This window comes from Sander lucioperca, chromosome 2, assembly GCF_008315115.2.
Source record: "Sander lucioperca isolate FBNREF2018 chromosome 2, SLUC_FBN_1.2, whole genome shotgun sequence".
Lineage (NCBI taxonomy): Eukaryota > Metazoa > Chordata > Actinopteri > Perciformes > Percidae > Sander > Sander lucioperca.
The window spans coordinates 39,036,003-39,061,568 of NC_050174.1; the positions used below are offsets into that span (position 1 = coordinate 39,036,003).

The 25,566-nt window shown below is 39.5% G+C and overlaps 2 protein-coding genes across 4 annotated transcripts in view; both read left to right on the plus strand.

Annotated features, from left to right (window-relative positions):
- fras1 (Fraser extracellular matrix complex subunit 1) overlaps positions 1-11,736 on the plus strand; it is a 270,430-nt gene extending 258,694 nt beyond the window's left edge. The window contains exons 67-73 of one of the 2 annotated variants that reach the window (XM_031305293.2): positions 244-351; positions 525-684; positions 1,151-1,267; positions 1,780-1,946; positions 2,448-2,653; positions 7,821-7,967; positions 9,681-10,262. In XM_031305293.2, coding sequence (XP_031161153.1) covers positions 244-351; positions 525-684; positions 1,151-1,267; positions 1,780-1,946; positions 2,448-2,653; positions 7,821-7,967; positions 9,681-10,262 — 1,487 coding nt within the window. Of the gene's footprint in view, positions 1-243; positions 352-524; positions 685-1,150; positions 1,268-1,779; positions 1,947-2,447; positions 2,654-7,820; positions 7,968-9,680 lie in introns of both variants that reach the window. The other variant, XM_031305292.2, reaches the window with a different exon arrangement.
- Positions 11,737-12,498: 762 nt separating this feature from the next.
- Positions 12,499-22,038, plus strand: anxa3a (annexin A3a). Of its 2 annotated transcripts, none has more exons than XM_031305448.2 (14): positions 12,499-12,618; positions 13,846-13,883; positions 13,973-14,020; positions 14,112-14,199; positions 14,899-14,993; positions 16,436-16,549; positions 17,503-17,593; positions 17,741-17,820; positions 18,421-18,477; positions 18,586-18,679; positions 18,794-18,889; positions 19,220-19,278; positions 19,968-20,090; positions 21,299-22,038. In XM_031305448.2, the coding sequence occupies exons 2-14, from the start codon at positions 13,872-13,874 to the stop codon at positions 21,356-21,358; spliced, it is 1,017 nt and encodes a 338-aa protein (XP_031161308.1). In that variant the 5' UTR covers positions 12,499-12,618; positions 13,846-13,871; the 3' UTR covers positions 21,359-22,038. The 2 variants fall into 2 exon arrangements, with proteins under 2 accessions (XP_031161308.1, XP_031161309.1); XM_031305449.2 differs by having other exon boundaries at positions 21,625-22,038.
- The last annotated feature ends 3,528 nt before the right edge of the window (positions 22,039-25,566 follow it).

The window sequence follows — 25,566 nt, forward strand, 5'->3', positions numbered from 1 at the left end:
TGTTTTCAAACATCTGGCACATTATGTGAAATGATCAGGATCCTATTATGTTTAGTTTAGCTTAGTTTAGTTTATTTAACAGGCATCATGCACAACAAACACTGAGCCAGAGTTAACTATATAGCTAATTTGCATTTGTGGTCCCTGGGTTGTTTTATTTATCTGATCAGTGTTGCACTTTTGCTTTATTCTTGATCTGACCTCTGACTTCTGACTTCCTCGGGTGGTGTTTTCTGAGTGCAGGTATCCAGACTGACAGCGTCCTCTCAGCCAGACTGCAGATCATCAGGATCTACATCAGAGAAGACGGACGGCTGGTGATTGAGTTCAAAACCCACGCCAAATTTAGAGGTCAGTGCCTCTTATTATACCACACATATACTTTGTTGACTTGGTGGCCTAATGGATGAAGAGCAACAGCAGAGTCTTTTCGTGTCAAGCAAAGGATGTTCTCAGCCAGTCCACTTCAGAGCAAAGAAGTGCACTTCTCCATCTCACTTTTCTTCCTGGTTACCTTCCTCCAGGTCAGTTTGTCCCTGAACACCACACTCTGCCGGGCCACAAGTCCCACCTGATGGCTCCCGACCACCTCGGAGGCATCGAGTTCGACATTCAGCTGCTGTGGAGCGCTCAGACCTTTGACTCACCGTACCAGCTGTGGAGGGCCACCAGCTCCTACAGCAGGTCATTCAGTTCATCCACAGCCATAGTCAGAGGGAGCAACAGGAGACATACTGATATAATAATACTGATTAGTTCAGCTGGAGGGGAATATTGGAGTTTTTCCTGTTAAGCTGCTTCAAGATTTAGAAAAACTTTCAGATTGTTACAATTAGTTTTGTACAATTTGTTGAATCGAGTAAAATATTTTCAAAATGCAATGTCATCCAGCTAATGGTCGCAGTAGCCATACACATTTTAAATGACATAAGAAGATGTTAGTTGGAGGGTGATGTTATGTTTGCTGCAGGGAGCTTCGGAATGCTCCTTGTGGAACAACCAAAATGGTTCTGTGACAATCCTCAAGTGATATGTTTAACCTCTGAAGGTTTTTATCTGCTCTTGAGATCAACCCTTCAATTCTTCAGTGTACCTCACTGTGCCTTGGTTATAATCCTTTTGTGTTGTCTTACTGTGAATCCTTCAACAGGAAGGACTATTCTGGAGAGTACACCGTCTTCTTGGTCCCCTGCACCGTCCAGCCCACTCAGCCCTGGATCGACCCCGGTGACAAACCTCTGTCCTGCACGGCTCACGCTCCAGAGAAGTACGTCCTTGCTGATGTCCAACTTGAGTCCAAACAGTCTTGAGTTTGATAATGACATATTTTAAAGAGCCTGGTGGTGGTGCATTGTTTAGTTCCGTTTCGTTTTTATTTATTTATTTATCTGGAACAATCAACATACCTTAAAAAAGAATAAAGGGGCACCCGGATAGCTCAGTTGGTACAGCGGGCGCCCATACATAGAGGTTTACTCCTCAACGCAGCAGGCCCAGGTTCAACTCCGACCTGCGGCCCTTTGCTGCATGTCATTCCCTCCTCTCTCTCCCCTTTCATTTATTCAGCTGTCCTGTCAATAAAGGCCTAAAAATGCCCAAAAAATAATCTTTAAAAGAAAAAATAAAAAAAAAAATGAAAAAAAAAAATCAAAGAAAACACAAAGATGAAACACAATCATATACCAATCAATCCGATTCCATCAAAGAACAAAAAAAGGATGAGTTTGATTTTGGGAACAGGACAACAAAACTGAACTGTCTTGTTGTTCTCCCCAACAGGTTTCTGGTGCCGATCGCCTTCCAGCAGACCAACCGGCCCGTTCCGGTGGTTTACTCCCTCAACACGGAGTTCCAGCTGTGTAACAACGATAAGGTGTTCATGATGGACCCCGCCACTGCTGATGTCTCTATGGCTGAGATGGACTACAAAGGAGCGTTCTCAATGGGTACGTGTAGAGAAACACAACTAACCTTCTGAAAACAGCATTTTAGAAAAGTTGACTAAAGATAATGAGGAGATTCCCTACTGACCTTTCTTGTCATTTTCATAATACACTGTCCTGTTATTTCGGTTTTTCCTACTCCAAACCTTTTCCCAATAAAGGTGGCAGAGGTGGTGATTCATTTGACAAAAGATCCATCAAATATTCTGGACATGAATCCTATTTTTCCAATCATATACAGACAAATTATATGCATTATAAGAAATGAATGTGTTTTGTGTATATTTAATCCTCTTATCTTTACATTTGTGAGGCCTTTGGGTGTTGCTTCATTGGTGTGGGATCTGCATTTATTTATATTTATTATGTTATGAGTTACTAAGAAGTTCTGTAACACGATAAAGTTGTAAATTTTAACTTAATTTAAGTCGCAGATCAAGAGGGTTTGAGTTTTTATGCACACGTTCAAACAAAAGACAACCTGTCCCTCTGCTGCCCCTGCAGGTCAGACTCTGTATGGCAGGGTGTTGTGGAACCCTGAGCAGAACCTGAACGCAGCCTACAAACTGCAGCTGGAGAAGGTTTACCTCTGCACCGGCAGGGACGGATACGTGCCCTTCTTTGACCCCACAGGCACGCTGTACAACGAGGGGCCGCAGTACGGCTGCATCCAGCCCAACAAGCACCTCAAACATCGCTTCCTGCTGCTGGTACAAATAATGTTGTGTTCTGTTTACTCTGGTCTGTGGTGAATGTTTATTCATAATGCGTATGCCAACCTGAGGGTAAATATCATTACCAAGATCATTAGTTAATGATAAATACATACATATTGAGGATTCAGACGGTGTTCTTTATCTGAACAACTCTGTTGACATTGAAAATATGTTACATAACAGCCGAAGGTTTTTATGAACAATAAAAGGAGGATATAACAAATTATTTTCATCATTATGGTTGCCATGTTAAAGGACAATTCCGACGCAAAATGAACCTAGGGGTTAATAACATATGTGTACCAAGTCGAACACCGCAAACAGGTGTTTAGCTGCTAACGCTAGCTTTCGGGGCACAGGTTAAATCACTATTTCTACACTATTAACAAGGCTCAAAATAGCACCACACTTAAACGGTAGCATAATGAGGGTCCCTACATGCAAACCGAAGCATTGAGAACTTTGTAAGTGTACAGACAGTTTATTACAAAGATAGATTATAAAGACAGTAGCATTAATGTTTACATGCGGCCGCCATCTTGGATAACAGTCATGAGAAGTCATGATACTGGTTACTGGTTGCACAGCGTTCGTCGTTCGTTCGTTGAGCCTTGTTAGTGGTGTAGAAATAATGATTTACCCTGTGCCCCGAAAGCTAGCTAGCGTTAGCAGCTAACCCCCGGCTTGCGGTAGCTAGTTTCAAGCTACAGACACATTCGATTAGCATGAAAACAGATCCCAGAGAGCGTTCGACTCGGTACACATATGCTATTAACCCCTAGGTTCATTTTGCGCCGGAATTGTCCTTTAATTTGAACAGAAACACTGCTTCAATCACTGATTAATTAAATCTGGTCAGTTCCACTACCCCGTCCTTTTTACGTGTTCCAGCTGTTACTGAAAATTGATACTTCCTGCTGTTGTTTCATAATAAAATCTGTGGGAAAGGATTTTTTTTCAGTTGAGGTAAAGGCCTGTGTCCACGGTTGGAGAATCCATGGCGCTCCCTGGCCTTTAGGCAAATTGTTGCTGGGAGAAAAACCAGGCTGTATGGAGCTAAAAAAGTCTCAATAAAGATAAATGCACACACTACATTCACATATGCACACACAGGATTCATACATGCACACACATGATTCATAAATACACACACAGGATACACAAATGCGCACAAAATTCACAAATACACACACAAAATTTAAAAAGCACAGAAGATTCACAAATGCACACACAATTCAGAAATGCAAACAACATTTACAAATGCACACAAGATTCAGAAATGCACAGGACAAGATTCAGAAATGTTTTTCTGATGCACACACAAATATATCTTGATTTACAAACTGCTTGCGGTCTGTGAACTTCACTGCATTTGTGTGTGAATTTTGAGACTGCCCTGACTTGGCTCGACACACAAATGCCTTTTTTTAAACAGGGAATGATCTACAACCAATCAGATATCTCCCTTGTTTTAGCCAATCACAAGAACGCACCCCGCGTTCACACAGCGCTATATGAATGTGGATGGAGTCATCATCCATTCTCGTAGTAGTTCACGTAATGTTTTGCTCAACTTTAGGAGCTCCACACAGTCTGATGAGAAAGCGGCAAACTCCATACCCAGTGAAAGTCACCGTTTCTCGGTTATTGGACGACCGGGGCTCGGGGCTCCGCGGCGCGTAAAAATGGCTCGCTAGCGCTACCTACAAAGTTACAAAAATTGAGCCCCTGCAGTGCCTTTAACATAGACTCACGAAACTTGGTACACATGTGTATCAAGTCAAGACGCACACATAACATCATTGGAGCCATATCCTAAACCCAACAGGAAGTCTGCCATTTTGAATTGAAAGTTCGAAATTAGTGCGATTTTGGCCATTTCCACATGTCGTACTTTAACGAACTCCTCCTAGAGATTTCATCTGATCAACTTCAAATTTGGTCTGTACCATCTTAAAAAGTGAAAGATGAAAAGTTGTTAAAAGAAAAAAATTTCGTCATAGGGCGTGGCCGTGGCGGGGCGGCCATTTTGTGCGTTTCGCCGCCGAAACAGGAAGTGGGTGTAACTCGAGTGTACATTGTCCGATTGGCTCGAAACTTTTCAGGATTCATAAGAGTCCAACCCTGAGGACAAATAAAGGTCGATATTTACTTAAAGTCATAGCGCCCCCTAGTGGCAACAGGAAGTAGACCTAAAAGTCAAGGTGCTATACTAACGAACTCCTCCTAGAGATTTCATCCGATGTACTTCAAACTTGGTCTCTATCATCCTAACACCTTAAAGATGAAAAGTTATTAAAAGAAAAACTTTTCGTCAGACGGTGTGGGCGTGGCGTGGCGGCCATTTTGAGTGTTGAGCGATGAACAACGAAGTTGTTGTAACTTGAGTGTACGTTGTTGTATCTGCCCGAAAATTCTCACGATTGACAAGGGTCCAGGCCTGAGGACACCTACAGGCCGTATTTGACTTTTGGTCATAGCGCCCCCTGCTGGCAACAGGAAATGCGCCTTATATGACCAACATCATCCGATTTACATGAAACTTTTAATGTGTGGTCTACATGTGATACTGAGCCGCCCCCTATACTTTAACCACGCCCACTTTGTCAGGCCACGCCCCCTTTCATAACATTTGAACACAGAGTTAATTTTTAATTGGTGATGGTTTGACCCGCCCCCTAAGCTTTAGCCACGCCCCCTTTATAACTAACTAAACCCGTTTGGTGTAGACCCTTGTGTGAGGTATTGTTGATCTCAGCAGAGACTTCCTTCTTCATTGGTGATAATCTGACCCGCCCCCTAAGCTTTAGCCACGCCCCTTTTCACAGCTAATGAACTGTATGACGTAGAGTCTTATGTGAGGTATCAATGAACTCAGCAGAGACTTACTTTTTCAGTGGTCATCATTTGACCCGCCCCCTATGCTTTATCCACGCCCCCTTTCATAACTGGTGACCCATTTAAGGTAGAGTCTTATGTGAGGTATCAATGAACTCAGCAGAGACTTTCTTTTTAATTGGTAAAGGTTTGCCCCAACCCCTATGCTTTGGCCACGCCCCCTGTCACAGCTAATGAACTGTATGATGTAGAGTCTTCTGTGAGGTATCATTGAACTCTACAGGGAGTTCCCTTTTCATTGGTGACGATTTGCTGTGCCTGAGTGCAACGCAAATGCACGGTCGCAAGGAGCGGCGACCGCCCGTAACCCCGACGCGTGCAGAGGAGCGAGGGCCCGTCCATCGCTGCTTGCAGCTTTAATTACAGTTTGAATTTCATCACGCCACTTATATCCAAAGTCTTATAAAGCTACCTATGGTGTCCGATTTCAATTTAATGCATTTTTGTGAACATTAGGAGTCTCCTTTGGAGGAGCTGCTCGCTAGGCTAGCTATGTGTCCCATTTAATCCTATGGGAAAGATCGTTGCTACACTTTCGGCATAATTTTCGTATATTTACAGTTTGAATTTCGTCATGCCACTTATAGAACATCTACCCCAAGGTCTTATAAAGCTAACTATGGTGTCCGATTTCAATGTAATGCATTTTTGTGAACATTAGGGGTTTCGTTTCAGAGGTCTAAGAGGAGGCTAGCTAGCTCTCATTGATAGAGCTCCATCCAGCCGCAGGCTCTATCAATGAGACTCGTGGACAAGAGGCGTTTATTTCCATGATCGTTTGTTTAAATAACTCAACACACATATACATTATGAGATTAACTGGAACCTGTGGTAAGAGATTACGGGCGTAACAAGCTCGCTGACCGAGCTCTCACTCACACACAGCAATTAGCCATCAATATTCGTAGAACGGCCCATATTTGACCTTTACATAGTTGATTTCTCGCCTAAAATGTTGTCAGATGTGAATTTAATGATGAATAAGATGGTGAAAATTGTTAAAAATGTCCCATTGTTGGTTGTTGCTCTGTCTGCAAGTTCCGGTTGACTTATAAGTTCGACCAATGACTCCTACACCACTTTCATATAGCGCTGTGTGAACGCGTTCATGTGATTGGCTTATAAGTAAACAATCCCCCACGTGGGGTGCGTTCTTATGATTGGCTAAAACAAGGGAGATATCTGATTGGTTGTAGATCATTCCCTGTTTAAAAAAAGGCATTTGTGTGTCGAGCCAAGTCAGGACAGTCTCAAAATTCACACACAAATGCAGTGAAGTTCACAGACCGCAAGCAGTTTGTAAATCAAGATATATTTGTGTGTGCATCAGAAAAACATTTCTGAATCTTGTCCTGTGCATTTCTGAATCTTGTGTGCATTTGTAAATGTTGTTTGCATTTCTGAATTGTGTGTGCATTTATGAATTTTGTGTGCATTTCTGAATTTCGTATGCATTTGTGAATCTTCTGTGCTTTTTAAATTTTGTGTGTGTATTTGTGAATTTTGTGCGCATTTGTGTATCCTGTGTGTGTATTTATGAATCATGTGTGTGCATGTATGAATCCTGTGTGTGCATATGTGAATGTAGTGTGTGTATTTATCTTTATTGAGACTCTTTTAGCTCCATAAGGCTGTGGCAGCGGGAGTAAAGATGCAACCATAACATTTTCATAAAATGGACGCTGAACTTTACATTTACATTAAAAAAAGAGAAGCAGTAACATTACAGTGTACCTGTTAAGAAAAGTGCTGTACATTATTGTTTATGGTTAGAAAACATTAACTTAATTTACCCTTTTTTATCAGTCTAACCCTATAACCAAAGAGAAAGAGCACTTTAGATTTTCTTTGGATTTATTTGCTTTAGATGACGTACGATAACCTTATTCTTCCTGTAGGCTAACATCCCGCCTTTTTACCTGTCACACCAGTCTGACCAGTCCCACCTCTTAAAACATTCTCATTTCGAAAACATTCAAAGCCTGTCGGTTATTTACACTACTGACGGTCTTCACCATGTAAATTATCTTTCTGATGCGGGGGGTTGTTGTTAACAAACCATCATTATGTGCAGCAGAAATGCTGCTTTAATGCCCTGCATCTACACTGTACTATGCTGCAGACAAATTGTTTCTTGAATGTCACTATGTAGAGCCGTTGTTTGAATTTCAAAATGATTCGTAACGTCCAACAGATGAAAACAAGAATAAGGAAGACAAGTTAAGTGCTCTGAATGTTTTCCCTCTTCATGTTTCCTCTACAGGATCGTAAACAGCCAGACGTATGTGATAATTTTTTCCACGACGTTCCCTTCGAGGCTCACTTTGCCTCAGACATCCCAGAGCTGCAGACAATGGCAGCCATGCCGGGCGTCGACGGCTTTACAATGAAGGTCGATGCTCTCTACAAGGTGTGTGGAGCCAGCTGTACTACAACAGTGTTGTGATGAGATATTCCATCCTCTTCAGCCTTTGAGTGATTTGATGGACATAGCTTTAAACATTTGCTTCCTGAATTTAATTTTACAGACATTCCTGATTTCAGTTTCATTGAGTAGAAATGTTACGCTCCTCTGTTCAGTTCATTTCTACCACTTATTCCCCACAAGCTTAAGTGAAGTTCCACCAATCCGAGACATCACTGTTACCATGTTACCGTTTAGTTTTTCCGGTTAACTACTTTTGTTTTTGATTCAGTCACTGCTCTTATCAGGGTTGTTTCCAGCTGCAGCAGGCAGATATTTTCACAGAAAAGCTCTAAACTCCACTGTACTCTACCTGCTCAGCACCAAACAGCAGACAGACAAAGTTGGTGACAATGTAGTGAACATAGTGGAGAATTTATCAGCTAAGGCTTTTAGGAGTTGGTGGAGACCAAAAACAGAGCTATAAGAGAGAGATTGAGTTAGAGAATATTAGAGTTATGTTCATCAGACATGACTCCAAATAAATGCTAATGTTGATCTGTGTCTGCTGGATGTGTAAATAAGCTACTGTTTGCCAACAAGTTCACCACATGATGAAATGTTGATGCTGGATTTACAACTTGTGTCCTCTGCCCCCAAGGGGCCAAAAATCAGTTCATGCAGGTTCAAGGTTACCTTTTGAATGTAACAGTCTCAAAGATCTCTGTTTCGTTCTCTTTAGTGGCACCTATGGCAATAAGCGGTAATTGCATCAATGAGTTTTTAGATCTCACTTCCCAGAGATACCCAGTTGGTAATACTGCAAATGCAAGGGCTTTCATCAGTGGGCCAAAAACTCAGTCACCACTGTATTACCTCATTTAGCGATAGACAGTGATATAACACACATTTATTTAAATGAAAATATTCGGGATTATTACTTTAAAAGTCCAGTGTGTAACGTGTTTAGTTGTTCATTATCAAAATCTGTGTTTCCCGTTCACAAACTTGTCCTTTTTCATGAATATTTACCACCACCATCAATTCCAAGTATTCCTTTTGGCTTGAAATTTTACATTTCCATTTGCATGAACTGGGGTAGACGCTCCATATTCATGCACTATCTTGAAATACGTTAGCCGGTAAGGGACATACAGGACATACTGCTCCACCTTTTGTGTTTTCGCTGTCACATGATAAACTCACAGGTGCTGCTAATGCTGCTAATGGGTATCGTAGCTTCCCGGCCCCAGCAAGTTTGAAGAAGGAAACATGGAGGACCACACGTATTCAATATCCAAATTTCAGGAACAGGAGTCTTCTTCGCCCAGAAAAAGAAAAAGGATATTGATCAAGAGACTGGCTTTTTGAAGCGTGAAGGCTACTGTAGCTGTAATACGTACTTTGAACTGCGTGGCGCGAGAGAGTTGATTGTGATATATGATCTCAACGCATTCCCACACATTGGACCTTTAAGAAAAAGAGATATTCTCAATTTAATGGGGTGACATATTAAGAATGTAATGTTTACATTTAATTAATTTAATTTCGATAATTTAATGTAGAATAACAGGATATATTGTCATTTTCTGAATGGCCTTTAGAGAAAATGAATGGGAGTCCATTAGATGGGATCCGATTTAATGAATCAGAATCTGAATTAAAGGCTGGCTGCTTCAATAGCTAACGCCCTCCTTCTCTCTCTCCGTTGATTGACAGGTAGAGGCGGGGCACCAGTGGTACCTGCAGGTCATTTATGTCATCAGCCCGGAGTCCCGCGCCAGCCCCCGGATTCAGCGCTCGCTGACATATCAGCTGAGCCGTCCGAAACGTGACCTGGTGGATCGCAGCGGGCGCCTGACGCTGGACGAGTCGCTGATCTACGACAACGAGGGCGACCAGGTGAAGAACGGCACCAACATGAAGTCGCTCCGCCTGGAGGCCGGGCCCTCCGCCACCTTCAACGCCCACGTGGGCAGCTCGGTGGGCGGGGGCGTTGCCGCCATCACCCTTCTAGTCCTGGTCCTGCTGGCTGCCTGCTTCCTGTACCGCCGCTGCCGCCGCTCAGCCAAGAAGAAGAGCAAGAAGGCCCAGAAAGTGTACGAGGAGTATCCGCTCAACACCAAGGTGGAGGTGTGCATGGACAAGTGTGTGGAGAAGAACTTCAGCACCAAACACTGCACGGTGAGAAACATCAACATCCTGAACCGCAACCAGGACGCCAACAGCAAAGCCAAGGTAAAACAGGTCAACCTGGAAGTCAAACTCCACAACAACCTCAACGACGGCACTGAGGTCTGAAACACTGACGAGGAAGAGGAGAGGAAGAGGAGGAAGTAAAATATAAATAAGGTATTTTCTAAAAGAAAGTTTGTACTTAAGGAACGAGAGGTTTGTTAATGTATTTTTATACCACTTTGAAAAAGGGAAGAGTTTGACGTGCAGACAGGTACGCAGCGTTTGAATCATTTTGCAACTGGGCTACCTCAGGAATCCACAAACCACTCAGCTGCGTGAAACAGCCAAAACATCTGCACCTGATCATCCAGTACTATATGATGTTGTTAATCTCATCATTGTTTTACTTGACATTTACATCCTTTTTTAGCACCAAAATGGTGACTGGTAGCTCAGACACTGGCAATTGTTTTCAACAAAAACACTTCTCTGCTGTATTGAGTCATTTCACTGCTTCTAAATGTCACTACTGTGGAGTGGTAGCCAGTGTAGAAGTCCTCATTTTCTGTATTGATCCTCCAGGTATCATGCACTGTTTCTGCAGATATATTAGCTCTTAAAACAAAAACAGAACAAAAGGACTTCTACATCGGCTGCAGCTGCTTCTGACCGATGTGAAAGTATTAAGCACATACAGTGTGCTGCTATCGCCCCCAGGCCGAATGAGTGCAGTGTAAATAATAACAAAAATGAATGATACCTATTCAAGTGCAATTATGCCATCACTTTTTGTTAAATCGTTCCCTCATGAGCAGGAAGGTTGTTTGCATTTAAACGCGTGTTTCAAGCCTTACTTAGAGACGTTTGTACTGTCACGTTGAACAAACATAATTCTTGTTTTAACAGATATTCTTATTTTTTTTGTCCGTACTGTACTCTGATAGCTGCCAATATTAAGTGCCATGCAGTATTTTTCCTCATGAATTTCAAAGCGAATCATCCAAAGTGTTTTTCTTTTTCCAAGAATGAAAAAGAAAGTGTAAAGTTCCATGTGATTGTAATAAATCAGACGCTGCCGGTTGATAAAAGATTTGATCCCGTCCACATGACTGAGTGCTTTCGCCTTACGACTGTCCTAATGAAAATAATCCCTTTTTAAAAAGATGTATTTTATAAGAGATGTGTGTCTATCTGCCTTCGTTCCGCCGAAGACATAAAATCCCTTCTTTTTTTTCTCATTTATGTATTAATATGTTACCCTCTTATGATGATTATGATTATGTTAAGCTGAGCTACTGATATACCCATGATGTAAAGTTTGTTTTTAAGTGTATGACACTGGTTGGAGAGCACTGAAAAAAAAAAAAAATGTTTTCACATGTGAGATCTTGACATGTCTTTGTCTCCATTCGTCTCTCTGATCCCACCTCCTGTCTTCTTTCAACTGTGTGCCTATCAAAACAACACGGGAACAGGAAATTATGGGAAATAACAATATATTTTTGGTGCTATCATTTTGTGGAAAATAACTACGATGCTATCTACATGATGACTGTATTTGGTGCCTTTTTTAGTAATAAAAGAATTATTTGAAACCTACATATCTGTATTAAATGTTTATTCAGGATTTTAGATTCAATCACTTCATTTTTGGAGAAAAAGTACAAATGAAAAATGAAATCTGACACCTAAGGGCGTAGGGTTGTCCCAATGTCGAATTTCAAAGGGGGTGAGAGTTTGAATACACACTTACCGAGCACCTGAGATCAATTCAGTCTGTGAGTCTTTAGTCCTTAGTCCTCGGGGCTCACTTTGGAATTGGGCGTCTGTCAAATGTGAGCATTTGTGCATTTGCTGATGCCACTCAACAAAATGGGATGTGTATCTTTTAACCAACATCAGTCCTCATCTTCACTATCGTCTTCACTAATATTCATTCATTTTCAGAATTTAACCCTACATAATGTTACTGTTGTTTTTTTTCATAAAAAAAACATAAAATTGAAAAGGTAGAACTCTAGATTAACAGCCTGGTATAATAGAATGCATGATTGTATGCTGTAATGGTTGTATGATCAAACATTGGGTCTGCATGTCTGTATTTTAACAGTATCAGTTTATTATGGTCTTATTATAGGAGCTGAAGTTGAACTTCCAAAATTCGGGGGGAAAAAACTAACCCTTGCCAAAATATAGGCTATGCCATATGCATTAACACAGTCCCAAGTGATGCACAAGGCCTAACAAAAAATAAAGTAATTTACATATTATATGTCATATAAAAAATGATGTAAAATCTCATTATTTTCGAAAGCAAGCCCATCTTAAGTGTAGATACTGGAAATGTCTGAGCCGTCCGTGAAGGTAGCACCAGGCAGGTGCAGAGTGGGCGTGGTGAGATGACTCTTCAGGTTGATATTCAGTTTCCACAGAGATTGAAGGTGTGGTGAAACACTTTTCCGGTTCAAACTAAAATCAGGTGAGCTTTTCTTTGGTCTCTTTAACTCTAGCTAATGTCTTGTCTTACAGTGCACTTGTTTAGTGTTAAACTGTTGGTGTAGTAACAGATTAATAAAGGTTTAGAGCAGAGGTTATTACACAGGTGATACTTTTCTCATGAACTCATCATGGGCCTAACCTGAGTAAAATCTTAATGTATTATTCTAACACTTTAATGTAAGAAGGAATCGCAGTGCATCTATATCGCTTACTTACGACTTGACAGCTGACAGCAAGTTGAATATGAAATGATATGTTAAATTTACAGCCTATCACTAAACAAACTTCAATAGTCTTATATGGGGAGTTTACGACGACGTACGACGCTGAAGTTGGCTTCCGATTCGCAGCTTCCGATTCGGCAGTTAAGGGGAATTTAAAACTGTCCGATTCAGCAGGGAAACAAAATTTACGTTGCTGAGTGACTGATCCTCCGTTTTTTCAACCTCTTACTGTATTTAAAGAGTGTTAGTCATTGAGGTAAATTAGTAATTATGTCTAAAACACACTTTTAGATTTGAAAATGAAAAAAAAAACAGTAAAATCTCCCTTTATTGCATTTTCACAAATAGAATAAAGCTTTCACAAATCTGAAACTGTGTTTTTAAGACTCTTAGCCTCTCTGGGATAATCTAGTCCAGATTTGACAAGTCTAGGTATAGTGGGTTTGGATCTGGACCTGCTACACAGATATCAAATAAAATATGAAACATTATAGAGCTGCAATAGATCATATATCACACATTTTATGAAAATGAAAAGAAAATACTATAAGAAAGTGCTATGAGGTCACGATTACATTAACTTACTACTTGACAGAAGGAATATGCGGGCCATTTGTTAAAATGAATTGAGCTCAGTGATTAATTTCAGAATTTATTTATTATTTAAAAAAATTCAGTTTAAGATTAAATCTAAATCTAAGATTAAATATGCTGTAACATAGCAACAAGACAACTGTAAACTCACGTAATGCCTTAACTAAACATGCTCTAACTCATTAAAAGGAAAAATAAACAGCAGACAGGGTAAACTGACACTATAGTACATACTAAACATAATGCATTGCCATAGTATGAACAATTTTGAATTTGTGCTGCTTTATGAAGAGAGTTTGGTGAGAGTACATTATGAAAAGAGCTTTCCACCTTAAAATAACAAGAAAGCTTCAGAATATGTTGTATTTTTTTTTTTTTTTTTTTTACAGAGGAACTTGAGGAACCTGTTGTCATCATGTCTTTATGGGTGAGCCAAGTTCTGTGTTTTTATTGTATTTATTTTATATGGTTTTAACTGATCGTACATTTTAAACAAAACTGTTAAACCTTCTGCAGGATGACTTGGAGTCTCTTGTGAGTTCACCTTCTTCCTTCACAGCAAAAGTAGGTCCAACTAAAACTTTACATTTCAGGCTGTGACATCTGTTAAATCACAAAAGAAAGAGAAAAACAATACAAACTGTCTGTTCCTCAGACTGGGGAGAGAGGAACCATCAAGCCCATACCCAACTTTAATGCAGGAGGCGATGCTAAGGCTCTGAAGAAGGCCATGAAAGGACTTGGTACAGATACACACACACACACACACACACACACACACACACACACACACACATTAGCCTGTATAAACATGTAGTCGTTCCAGGATACACAAATTAACATAATTTCAGTAAAATAAAGTGAGTCTCTGTACAATTTTGAGACTAACTTAGTATGCTAACATGCTAAATGTACAATAGTAATATGCTAAATGAAGTATTCATAATAATCATAGTTATATATTTCAATATGGGGCAATTTTGTACACACTCAAAAAGCCTTACTTGCTATTTTAGCACCACTAGCAACATGGTGACTGTGAACATGTAAAAATGCTATTTTTGTTACATGATAAAACATCAGCATGTAGCCCTATAGTTAAACATAAAACATATGTTAGCTATAACATAACATAGCAGTATGTGTAGGTATGTAAACATTCAATTCAACTTTATTTATAATGTGAAATCATAACAGAAGCTATCTCAGGACACTTTACAGTAGGTTTTAACCACATCCTATAATTTAACAAACAAGAGACCTAACAATTTCCCCCGAAAAACAAACATTTGGCCCTACCGTGGCCGAGAAAAACGCCCTTGGTGGGCAGCCTGTTTTACCAATAGACTGTGTAAAATATGGATGTGGTAAGTGTATGTGCTGTATATACTTTGTTCATGTTTATTCATGTCCCTCCTCACGTTTCTTTTATAAATGTTCAGGCACCGATGAGAAGACGTTGATTGACGTTTTGACCCATCGAAGCAGCGCTCAGAGGCAGCTCATCTGTGAAGCTTATCAGAAAGACACTGGCAAAGTAAGATATCTGTCATAACGAGTGTTCTTATAGTTGGACCCACGTGGCAGACAGAAGACTCTGAAGCCGTAACTTAGAAGTGAACAAAAATAGTTTTATTGCTCCAGAAAAGTTCATCAAAAATACAGAGGCAGTGTTGAGTGACGTCTTATGGCTCTGACACACCAACCCGATTATCGGCCGTCGGACAGTCTGGCGAGGTTGGGGACTCGAGTCTGTTCGGTGTGTTCCGTGCCGTTGTCAGTCGGAGGAGCCGTCGGCATCCATTTTGGCCGATTTTACTTGTTGAATCGGCCAGTGGGAAGTCGGACTCAATGACCAATCTGATTGGTAAAGTGTTAGCCCTTTACTAGCGAATCAGTGCTTCTTCCACAAGAAGAAGCCCGAGAGCTGACAACGCCAGTATCTTCTTATTACTAGCCATCATATTTTCTTCCATTCAACGAGCAATGACAACAACGATCCTTCTTGACTACTATCAACACTCTCTGATGAAAAAAATGACTGACGACAGCGTGCTCTGTGTTTACTAGGTCTAGAGAGATGTTCCTTCATTTCCGGTTTTCATTTTTTGGGCAACAATACAGATTTGTTATGGAGACGTATTACATCTTGCGCACGCGCGGAACGTACGCTTAAGCCGGCGTCGTTTGGGGTGTTCCGAGAGTTTTTTGAGAGACAGGAGCCGACTGATCAGTCCGACTGCCTTTTCTGCAGACGACCGGCCGTCTGGTTGGTGTGTCAGAGCCTTTAACTGGAGTGGAGATGGACAGAGAGAGTCAGTAGGTGGAATTCCTGGAGGCTGGTGAGGGCAGGTTGGAAATGGCTGGAGACAGGGTCTGAGGAACAGGACACGGAGATGGGATCAGGATGAAACAGAGAACAAGGTAACAAAGTGAAGATTCTTAGAGGCTGGGACAGTTTATCATTGTGGGTAAACGGACGATCTGGCGAAGAGTGGGGAGCTGAACCAGGCTTTTATGCAGAGTGGAGTGAAGGTGGCTTGATTGCAGATTACAGGCAGGTGGTTTGATTAATAGATAGATAGATAGATAGATAGATAGATAATTATTGTCCCATGAGGGAGATTTATTTTCACAGTCTGTTTCATGTACAGACAAAGATGCATTGTTAGCAGTTGCAGTTCACTTCCTTTATATGCTCCATGACACCTGATATTCTTTTTTTATTGTGAATCTTTCAACCAGGGCATCCCTTTCTATGATTTAAGGTCAAACTGATTTTTTTTAATTTTTTTTTTTTTTTAAATATCATCTTGTGCAGCTTTAACATGACAAATAGTTGCCCCAGTTACTGCGTGTGCTCTGGTAACATGCCTGTGATTGTCTGTAGGCCAGACCTGGGTGTATTTACATGGGTGTGGTTGTGTGTGAGTGTGCCTTTGTTTGAAAAGTAAAACAGGTTTTGTTTACGTCATATAGACATTAGTGAAGGACCTGGAAGGAGAAACCAGCGGTAACTTTGAGGAGCTGCTGGTGGCGCTCGTCACCCCTCCTGCAGCGTTCGACTGCCGTGAAGTGATCCAGGCCACAAAAGTTGGTGTTTCTGAGTTTTATTTTTTAACTTCACAAATACATGTTGATGGTGACAGAACTATTTCCTCAACAACATGTATTAATACATACAGCTTGAGGAGTTGGAACTGAATATAGTACATCAAATGAAACCTGTCTAAGCAGTAAGAAAGAAAACCCTTTCATTTTACACCTTAAAAAGAAAACATAAACCTTTTGTAATAAAAATAAATGTGAATGGAATTGGTTTAGTTAAAGTGAAGCCCAACTGTTACTTAATGCTCTTGACCTTGTATCAATGATTAAACAGTTAATTTAGGGCATATTTAAGCAGGGAGCCTTGACATTTAGCAATACAGTGTACTATGTGAAGTATATACGCACAGAACAAGTGATAATTAAGTTAAGTTTAGTCAATTCATAACATAAAGGATGTTTGTTCCCTGGTAAAAAAATTTTATTAAAGGAGAATTCCGGCCTATTTTTTCCTGAATCTAGCAGGCCGGCTAACAGGCTGAGCTAGCTACTGGCAGGATCGAGACAGGTGACATTACAAACTTTGAATTTAAACGGTTCCTTCACAATGTCTGAGTTGAAAATGCATCTTGTTTTCACATAAGGGCCCTGTTCATGTTGCACAGACATTTTAATTGTGTTTGTGTCTGTTAAGAGGCACAAAGACACGCTTTATAAGATGCCCCGACAACTGGCATTTTAGCTAACTGGGAGCTCTGGACATAGCTGCAGCAACTCCAGTTTGCTAGCACCGATTTTGCTCGGTTTGTTTTCCTATCGACAGTACTCGATCAAGCGATCAAGATTCAGGTAAAAATTGGCCGGAATTCTCCTTTAAGGAAAGACAGGTTATCATAAATTATTATTGAAATAATTTGTTGTTCATTAATTGTTGTTCATGATGTAAATGCCATTCAGACAGTGAGCTCCATGTGTAAAGTAACTGTGTGACGTTGCAGGGAGCTGGGACAACAGAAAGCGTCTTGATTGAAATCTTTGCCTCCAGATCCAACGAGCAAATCAAAGCTCTCTCTGATGCCTATTTCAACGGTAAAGATTGCAACTGAACAGCCTTAATTCCTAAGACCCTTCATCTATTGTCTGGCCCTTTTTGAAAGTAGGAATTTCTTGTTTTGGGATTGGTTTTCTTTTCAAATATCTGAATCATGAGTTTGTTTTGGATGTTTTCTTCCACAGAAACAAAGAAGAAGTTGACTGAAGATCTGAAGGGTGAAGTTTCCGGAGACTTTTCCAAAGCGCTGCTCCTCCTGGCCGAGGTTTGTCATCACAATAGAAACAGCAACAGCTGTAAACAGTGTGTCCAGATACAGATTTATAAGACCTGTGAAGTGAAGACCGTGTGGAGTTAGATGGATATTTCGAGAGATAATAAAGTAAAATCTCCCAGTCTGAATTAAACTAACAAGTTCTTGATTATTCTTGTAGGAATCTCCTCCCATTTGCTTATTACATATCACATTTCCATTTTTATTCTTTTCCTCTGACAGAAATGAATATGTATACACAAATATGAATATACAAATTAGATAAAATGAAAATAATAGTTAAAAAATAAAACGACACAAGAGGAAAATGGGCAAAAATGGCAAAAGGGGCGCACATATCTATACTGGTGAGGGTGAACTGCACAAAACAACAAGTCCCTTCATCACATTCTTCGTCATTATACAGTAATTACTAAACATAAAAGGGATAATAAACAAGTTCTGTTGGTTTGAACAAGGAGTGTCTGCACAACAGGATTTTGGAAATGTAAAGCCACTGATGGGAGCCTAGTTTGAGTGTTTGAAAAGGGATGTAAGGCTTAAAATGAGAGGAACAGAGTGCCTGGTCTTATTATTTATTTTTTTTTCCAGGGCAAGAGGGCCACGGACACCACAGTAAATACAGAGAAGGCAAAAGAAGACGCCAAGGTGCAGTATATGATGCACGTTTGAACTGGTTTCAAAGGGAAAATGTTTTTCGATGTACTGTGCTGGCTCTCTTTGCGATGAGTATATTATTATTTTTGTTCTATACAGACCCTTTACAATGCAGGGGAGAAGAAGTTTGGCACAGATGAATCTAAATTCATTGAAATCCTCTGCCAGAGTAGTATACCTCAACTGAGACAAAGTATGTCATGCTTAACTTATAATGTGTTTAATCTGGACTCGAATTAAGTTCTTACAATAGATGGTCAATATAGAATGATCGGAAATGTAAAGTGAGATTTTTTCTTCCGTGTAGCTCTTGTTGAATACAAGAACATCAGTGGAAAGACTCTGCAGCAAACCATTGAAGGAGAGATGTCAGGGAAGCTGGAGGAGCTACTGGTGGCGATCGGTATGCGCTTAAACTTTTAATTGTTTTAATTTCATATACACTATATGGCCCAAAGTATGTGGACTAAATCTTGTGGAAATTCTTCACAGAATGGCAGCAGATTAATGCCCATGTTTTTATAATAATATATTCAACAGTCACAGTAATTTTGGGTTGACTACATACTTTTGGTCATGTAGTGTATATCCCCACATCGAGAGTGAATTTACTTTGTTAGAGAAACAAATCTGTACATTGTCATATCATTTTCACTTTCTCTTGTAGAAAAAAGAGTTGTGTAAATGCTGTTTCTAACCACATTGTACTGTTCAACTTGTGCTACTCCTTCAGTGAAATGTGTGAAGAGCGTACCGGCCTACTTTGCTGAACGCCTGTACGTGAGCATGAAGGTGAATATTCTGTTTATATTGATATATGCGTTTCAGTTGCAAATCACTATACAAACAATATCCAGTTCATAGCAACATAGTTATGTTAAGAAGTTATGTGAAGAAAGTCCATCATCAGTGTCTGTGTACTTTATGTGTGTGTGTATGTATGTATGTATGTATGCACTATTTTGTGTTGAACGCTTTAAAAAGCAGATATTGTTTGTTTGTCCAAGACAAATTTTCTTCGGGACAATAAAATCTTATCTTATTTTATCTTATCCCATAAAATGAAGCTGTTCAGCATATAGATGTATAGATGCCCCACCGTTTACTGTATGGTTGCTGAATTATTACCGCACTTGAGCTGGATTCACAAAAGGAATTATTTGGACATTTTAAGCTACTTAAAATTCCTGACCCAACGGTCATGTCAAAAAAGACATTACATGTTTCGCAAATAACATACTACATAATTTTATACAGTATGTATTACATACTAATCATCATGGGTTCATTTACTAAATGAGATATATCTGTTTTCAATTATTTTCAAAAAAATATGTTTTTGTTGTGTATGCATTCCAGAAAATATGAAACATGAAAAAGTTTTTTGTGCACTAAAGGGAATGTCAGTCAAACTGTTCATGATGTATTTACTATACTGTGTTCATGTGCGTGTGTGTGTGCGTGCGTGCGTGTGTTATCAGGGCGGTGGAACAGACGAGCAGACTCTGACCCGGATCATGGTGAGCCGGTCTGAGATCGATCTGTTGGACATCAGAACTGAGTTCAAGAAACTCTACAAATACTCACTGCACTCTGCCATCAAGGTGAGGAACTACTCTTATCAAAGTTTGAATGAAAGTATCTACAGTATATTAAGTGTATATTTAGTATTTATCCCAGTACATTTCATTAATAGGATCCTTGCATTGGTTTTGTCTACAGTACAGCAACATTAATTCACTACAAATTGAGTGTGATCAGAGGACTTGACGGAGCCTGATCTGCTTGGTTCTGGCCTCTGTTAATATACATAATTAATTATATTAATTATTTAATTAATTATATTAATATATAATTAATTACAGTTTCATGAGTCATCATAGTTTGAAGGATGATCTCAGAGATCGCAATATATAAATATATATATATATATATATATATATATATATATATATGCTAGATAACTAGGGCTGTTGGAAAATGGAAAGGGGCCTGAACACCTCTTCATTTTACACAACTAATATGTTACTAACATTTGGAATAACATTTAATGAGACTTTATTAACCCTTTAGAAAACACTCAAAAGCCTATTTATTGGTTAGCTATATGTCTTCTGAACGCCCTATATGGAAAAGGTTTCCTGGATGTTTTCTATCTTTTATTTTGCATCTTGTGGTTGCACAGGTGGATTTGGGACGCTAGTTCTCAAACAAAATATTTAGAGATTCAAAAAAAGACACCACCCACCTGTTGCAGCCCAAGAGGCAAATTAAAGGGCAGCTATTATATGTCCAAGGTGGTAAATGAAAGCCTACATCCAGCCAATCACTTGGTAATTACAGCTGTAGCTGGTAAGTTTGTACGTTAGCTCAGCCTCTCTGACAAGTAGCTATCATTTGGAGGGATTATTGGAATTTTAGTCACACAAATCTTTCCCAGAGGCACTTTCAAGCTAATCTCGCATTTCCAGACCTATCGCCACAGCGCTGGAGTATGGTCTGGCAACAGCCCATCTATTCTGGAGTAGGGGAAGGAAACGGTCTGGCTTGTTTGTATTTCTTTAAACCAATAACAACCGTCCTGGGCAAGAGGGGAGGGACATCCGGCGTGTCTCTCACTCGCCAGATGTCAGGCTCTGTCCCAGCAATGTACATCCATTGAGCCAGACTACCTTCAAGCTAATAAAATAAATAGCGTAAATAAAGTAATGTAGAAGAACCTCAAAATTGTACTTAAGTAAATGTACTTAGTTAGATGGTCAGTGTGATTGTAAGACACTTTTCTCCTGGCTTGTGTTGCTGTGTCCTCCAGTCAGATCTGTCGGACAGCTATGGGGAGTGTGTGAACGCCATCTGTGGAGGAGACGACTAACGCCTGAGTTCTACCGTACACTAGGCCGAGGAGAAATCTGCCTCCTCTTGAACTCACGCTGTTCTTCTCTGATACTTCTAATTTACTTTCAACTTCAAATTACTACCTAATAACTTGTTTTGCAGACAGCTTTTAAAGACAGACGTCATGTGAAATTATGGAAGGAGAGTGAAAAGTCTGGAGAGGCATGCAGATCATCAATGATTGATTTTTTTGTAAAAGAAATGTCGGCTGAAGTTTTAATATAAAATTCTGTTTTGTTTCAGTCTGATTGCGGAGGGGAATATGAAAAGACTCTGCTTCAAATTTGTGGAGGAGATGACTAGCATCGACATGTTTTTTCCATGCATACATGCTTTATTGGTGTTATTTTTTTTCTGCCTGTGGATAATTCTTAAAATATTGAAGATTTTGACCAAAAAAAAATGCTAGCGCAAACTTAAAAATAAGCAGTAGTGCAGAAAGTACACAGTAAAAAAGGCTTTTATAAGATATTAATGAGTTTATCCTTGCTGAAAATCTCCATAAAAGAAGATACACTTGTGTGTTATGTGTAATGTTATGTGTAATGTTTGTCCATTGTGTTATTAAATCAATGTGACCGTTTTAATTTGCATCAGAAGGCTAAAACTGTTATATAATATATTATATTTTCCAATGAATCAAAACATGATAGATGTAATTTCTGATAATGGGTTTGATGTTTTTTTATGACTTTCTAATTGGGTAAATTGTTATCATTTAGGCTAAATGCAACAAATTAATAAATACATCAATAAAAATAATCATTAAATAATGACATGAACGCTTTATTCGGTAGAGTTATCATTCATCAAATGGTTTTCTTTTTTTTTTATAAATTTGTTTATTGGAATACATCACTACATTACATTACATAAATCTTGTACGTTTACATGGGTGACCATCATTAATTATTTTATTTTTTTAAACAAACACATGTAGAAAAAGGTAGAGAAGTAAGAAAGAACAAAGGAGATGAAAGAAGAGAACAATAACAACAACAACAACAACAACAACAATGATAACAATTAAAAAAAAAAAACACATACAAAACTCAAAATCCACCCAATCTCCCACCCCAAGTTGGTCTACCTTTCTCCATCAATGTGTCACATAAAACAACTTGTATCTGTACCTTGACATTGTTGTAACAGTACAACTGGTTAGAATAATAGAAAAGTTTTGTTTCTCTCTAAGTGGCTACATTATCAAAATATGAGAGGAGAGGCTGCCATGTAGTGTAGAATTTCTCAGTTGACCCTCTCTCTTGATCCTTTCTAGCTTATGGAATGAATCAAATGGTTTTCAATTGTTCACATAAAACAACATTAAGAGACTATTTACTGTGTCCTGCATTTTTGAATAATTTAATATTTCCTCTGAAGTGTACTACAAATAGCTACATACTTTTGTAGTAGTTACAGTCATTTTAATTATATAATTCAATGACTTGCTTGCATAATGTAGAAAGTGCACAAGCAGGTCCGCTGAACCTTTGAATTCCACAAATAAAATAGTTAATTCATATTTAGGACGGTTTAAATTCATGTGATTCCCTATAATTAGTACCAAATTACATCATTCTTTACAGGAAACTTCCTGGGAAATAATAGGAAAACATTTGTAAATTGCTGCCCCCTAAAACAAGGCTTCACCACACCAGTAAAAGCACTAATTAAAACAGATTATTACATTACAAATATGTGGAAATAAGTGTAAGGAGAAGATATTACTGTAGTGTGCAGTGTGTACTTAGAAATCAAGTAATTAACTTGTTAACACAGTAATGTGGCTGTTGTAGTCCTGTCAGTAACAAGATGAATTACTACATTTGATCTTGTGTCACTCTTCGTCTTTATCACTATCATATTCAGCTCTTTACTCTTCTTTCTCTTTACTCCCCATAAACAGCTGGTGAAATTGTTTGTTTTTAGAATTGTCTTCACTCGCCGGCACACTAACAGTCTGGTAGTCCATCAAAGTCACCAGCAGGGGGCAGCACTGACTCAGCAGCAGCTTTGTAAATGTCTGCAGGTCTGCAGACCCCAGGGGGCTTTAGGAGGCTTACAGAGGCCATGTAGGGGGGAAACTCTAAACCATGGAAAATAATGGAAGTGTTTGCTTCCCTTAATCATTATAGGAGATGTAAAACAGAATATGGCGTTAAAAAAACAACATTACTTTCCACCACTGCATCTGATTTTTTTCTTAATGGACTCAGATGACATCCGTTGTTTTCAGAAAGAATCAACAATTGACCATTAGAACACTGTGTTCAATTATTAGTCTCTTATATGTATATCCGTTGTGGCTAACTTGGGTGGGGAACACTGGCTGAATGCACTCTGGGCCTCGACACTCTCCATAGAACACGGATCTCATTAGAAGAATGAATGCGTAGTAAGCACATAGAAAACAGACAAAGGAGTTTTGAAGATCTAAGAGCTAGTTTTGAGGTTCTCAGGACATCCTTCTTCTTATATCTGCGCTTAAGATCAGCCCTAAAATGTTATGGAGTGCCATGGGGAAACAGTCTTGAGCCGCACCCATTGTCATTAAAGCAGCCATATTATGCTCATTTTCAGGTTCATAATTGTATTTTAATGTTGTACCAGAATAGGTTTACATGGTTTAATTTTCAAAAAACACCATATTTGTGTTGTACTGCAGTGCTCTCTCTCACTGCTGCAGATCCTCTTTTCACCTGGTCTCTGTTTTAGCTACAGAGTGAGACCTCTTTTCTTCTTCTTCTTTTGTACTATCTTTGATTGCACTTGCACATGCCCAGTAGCTCAGATGTAGATCATGTCAGCTAGCTAGCTCCATAGACAGTAAAAGAAAGGCTGTTTCTACAACTTTGGTCAGTTACAAGGCAGGATTAGCTGGGAGACTTCTAAATGAGGGCGCACATGGAAGTAGTTCTTTTGTAGATTATGGTGAACTTGTGTGGTGTTGTAGCAGTGCTTTGCTATTGAGAATGAGGTAGCATGCTAGCGTTAGCATTAGCGTTAGCATGCTAACGCTACGAGCTAATGGTTGCGGTTAGCCTGCTCGTTTCGGCTTGTGACGTCACAAGCCGTGCCGATTTTGAACAGCTCACCCAGAGACTGAAGGCAGGACACATTCAGAAACTGTATCTCACTCTAAACAGCATGGATGGATTTTTTTCAAAGTTTGTATGTGTGTGGAAGCACCACAGATACAACATAACACCCCAAATCCCAGAAAAAGTGTTTTTTTTCATAATATGGGCACTTTAAATGGTTTGTTGATTTTCATGTGAGAGGGTTAGCATCCAAGATCTATGCTAAACTGATGCAAGTATCCATAGGAGAACTCCCAATAGCAAGGAAATGGAAGTATGAGCTGAGCCCTGAGGGGAACACAATTAATTAGAGACAGTTTGGGACAACATTTCCCATTGTTCCAAGAACCCAAATCACCAGCAGATCCACTTCAACATATGTCATAGGACGTACTGGACTCCTCAGAAGAATACATCTCTAAAGTCATTCCCACTCCCTATTGCACGTTCTGTCAACCTGAACAAACTGGAACTTTCCTGCATATGGTCTGGGAGTGTGAACAGGTGCAAGAGTTCTGGAATAAAACAACATCAATAATATCTGATGTGATAGGATGTCGAATTCCTACTGACCCGATTGTTTTGTTACTTAATGACAACTCTAAATTACACCTGCTTGGGAGACAGAAGAAAGTTTGGCTAGCCGGCTCACCCGCAACCAAGAAAATGATAGCTCAACGCTGGCTCCCCCTCCCCCACTCATTTTGTATAAAACAGTGGTTGGCGTATTTTCTAGACATAGTTATGCTTGAGCTCTCTACAACAAGGATTAACAAAGCCAAGTCATCGACTATAGACCTATGTAAAAACACAGCAGCAGCACAAATATCAGACCTAATGACCTCAGCATCACAAGAATTAAAGGAGAGTGACTAGGCAAGGTGTGATTTTTGTTTTTGTTTATTTGTTTGTTTTGTTTTCCTCGACACCGCAGAGGGTGGGGGGTGGTAGATAAAAATAATAAAAAGTTGATCTACAAAAAAAAAAGAAAACAGACAAAGGTTCTTAGGTCAAAGGTCAGAGCTGTTTCCTGACAGTAGATGCAACTAAATAATCTATAATAGGAATGAAATATTGGATGCTGATGACCTCGGTGCTGTTA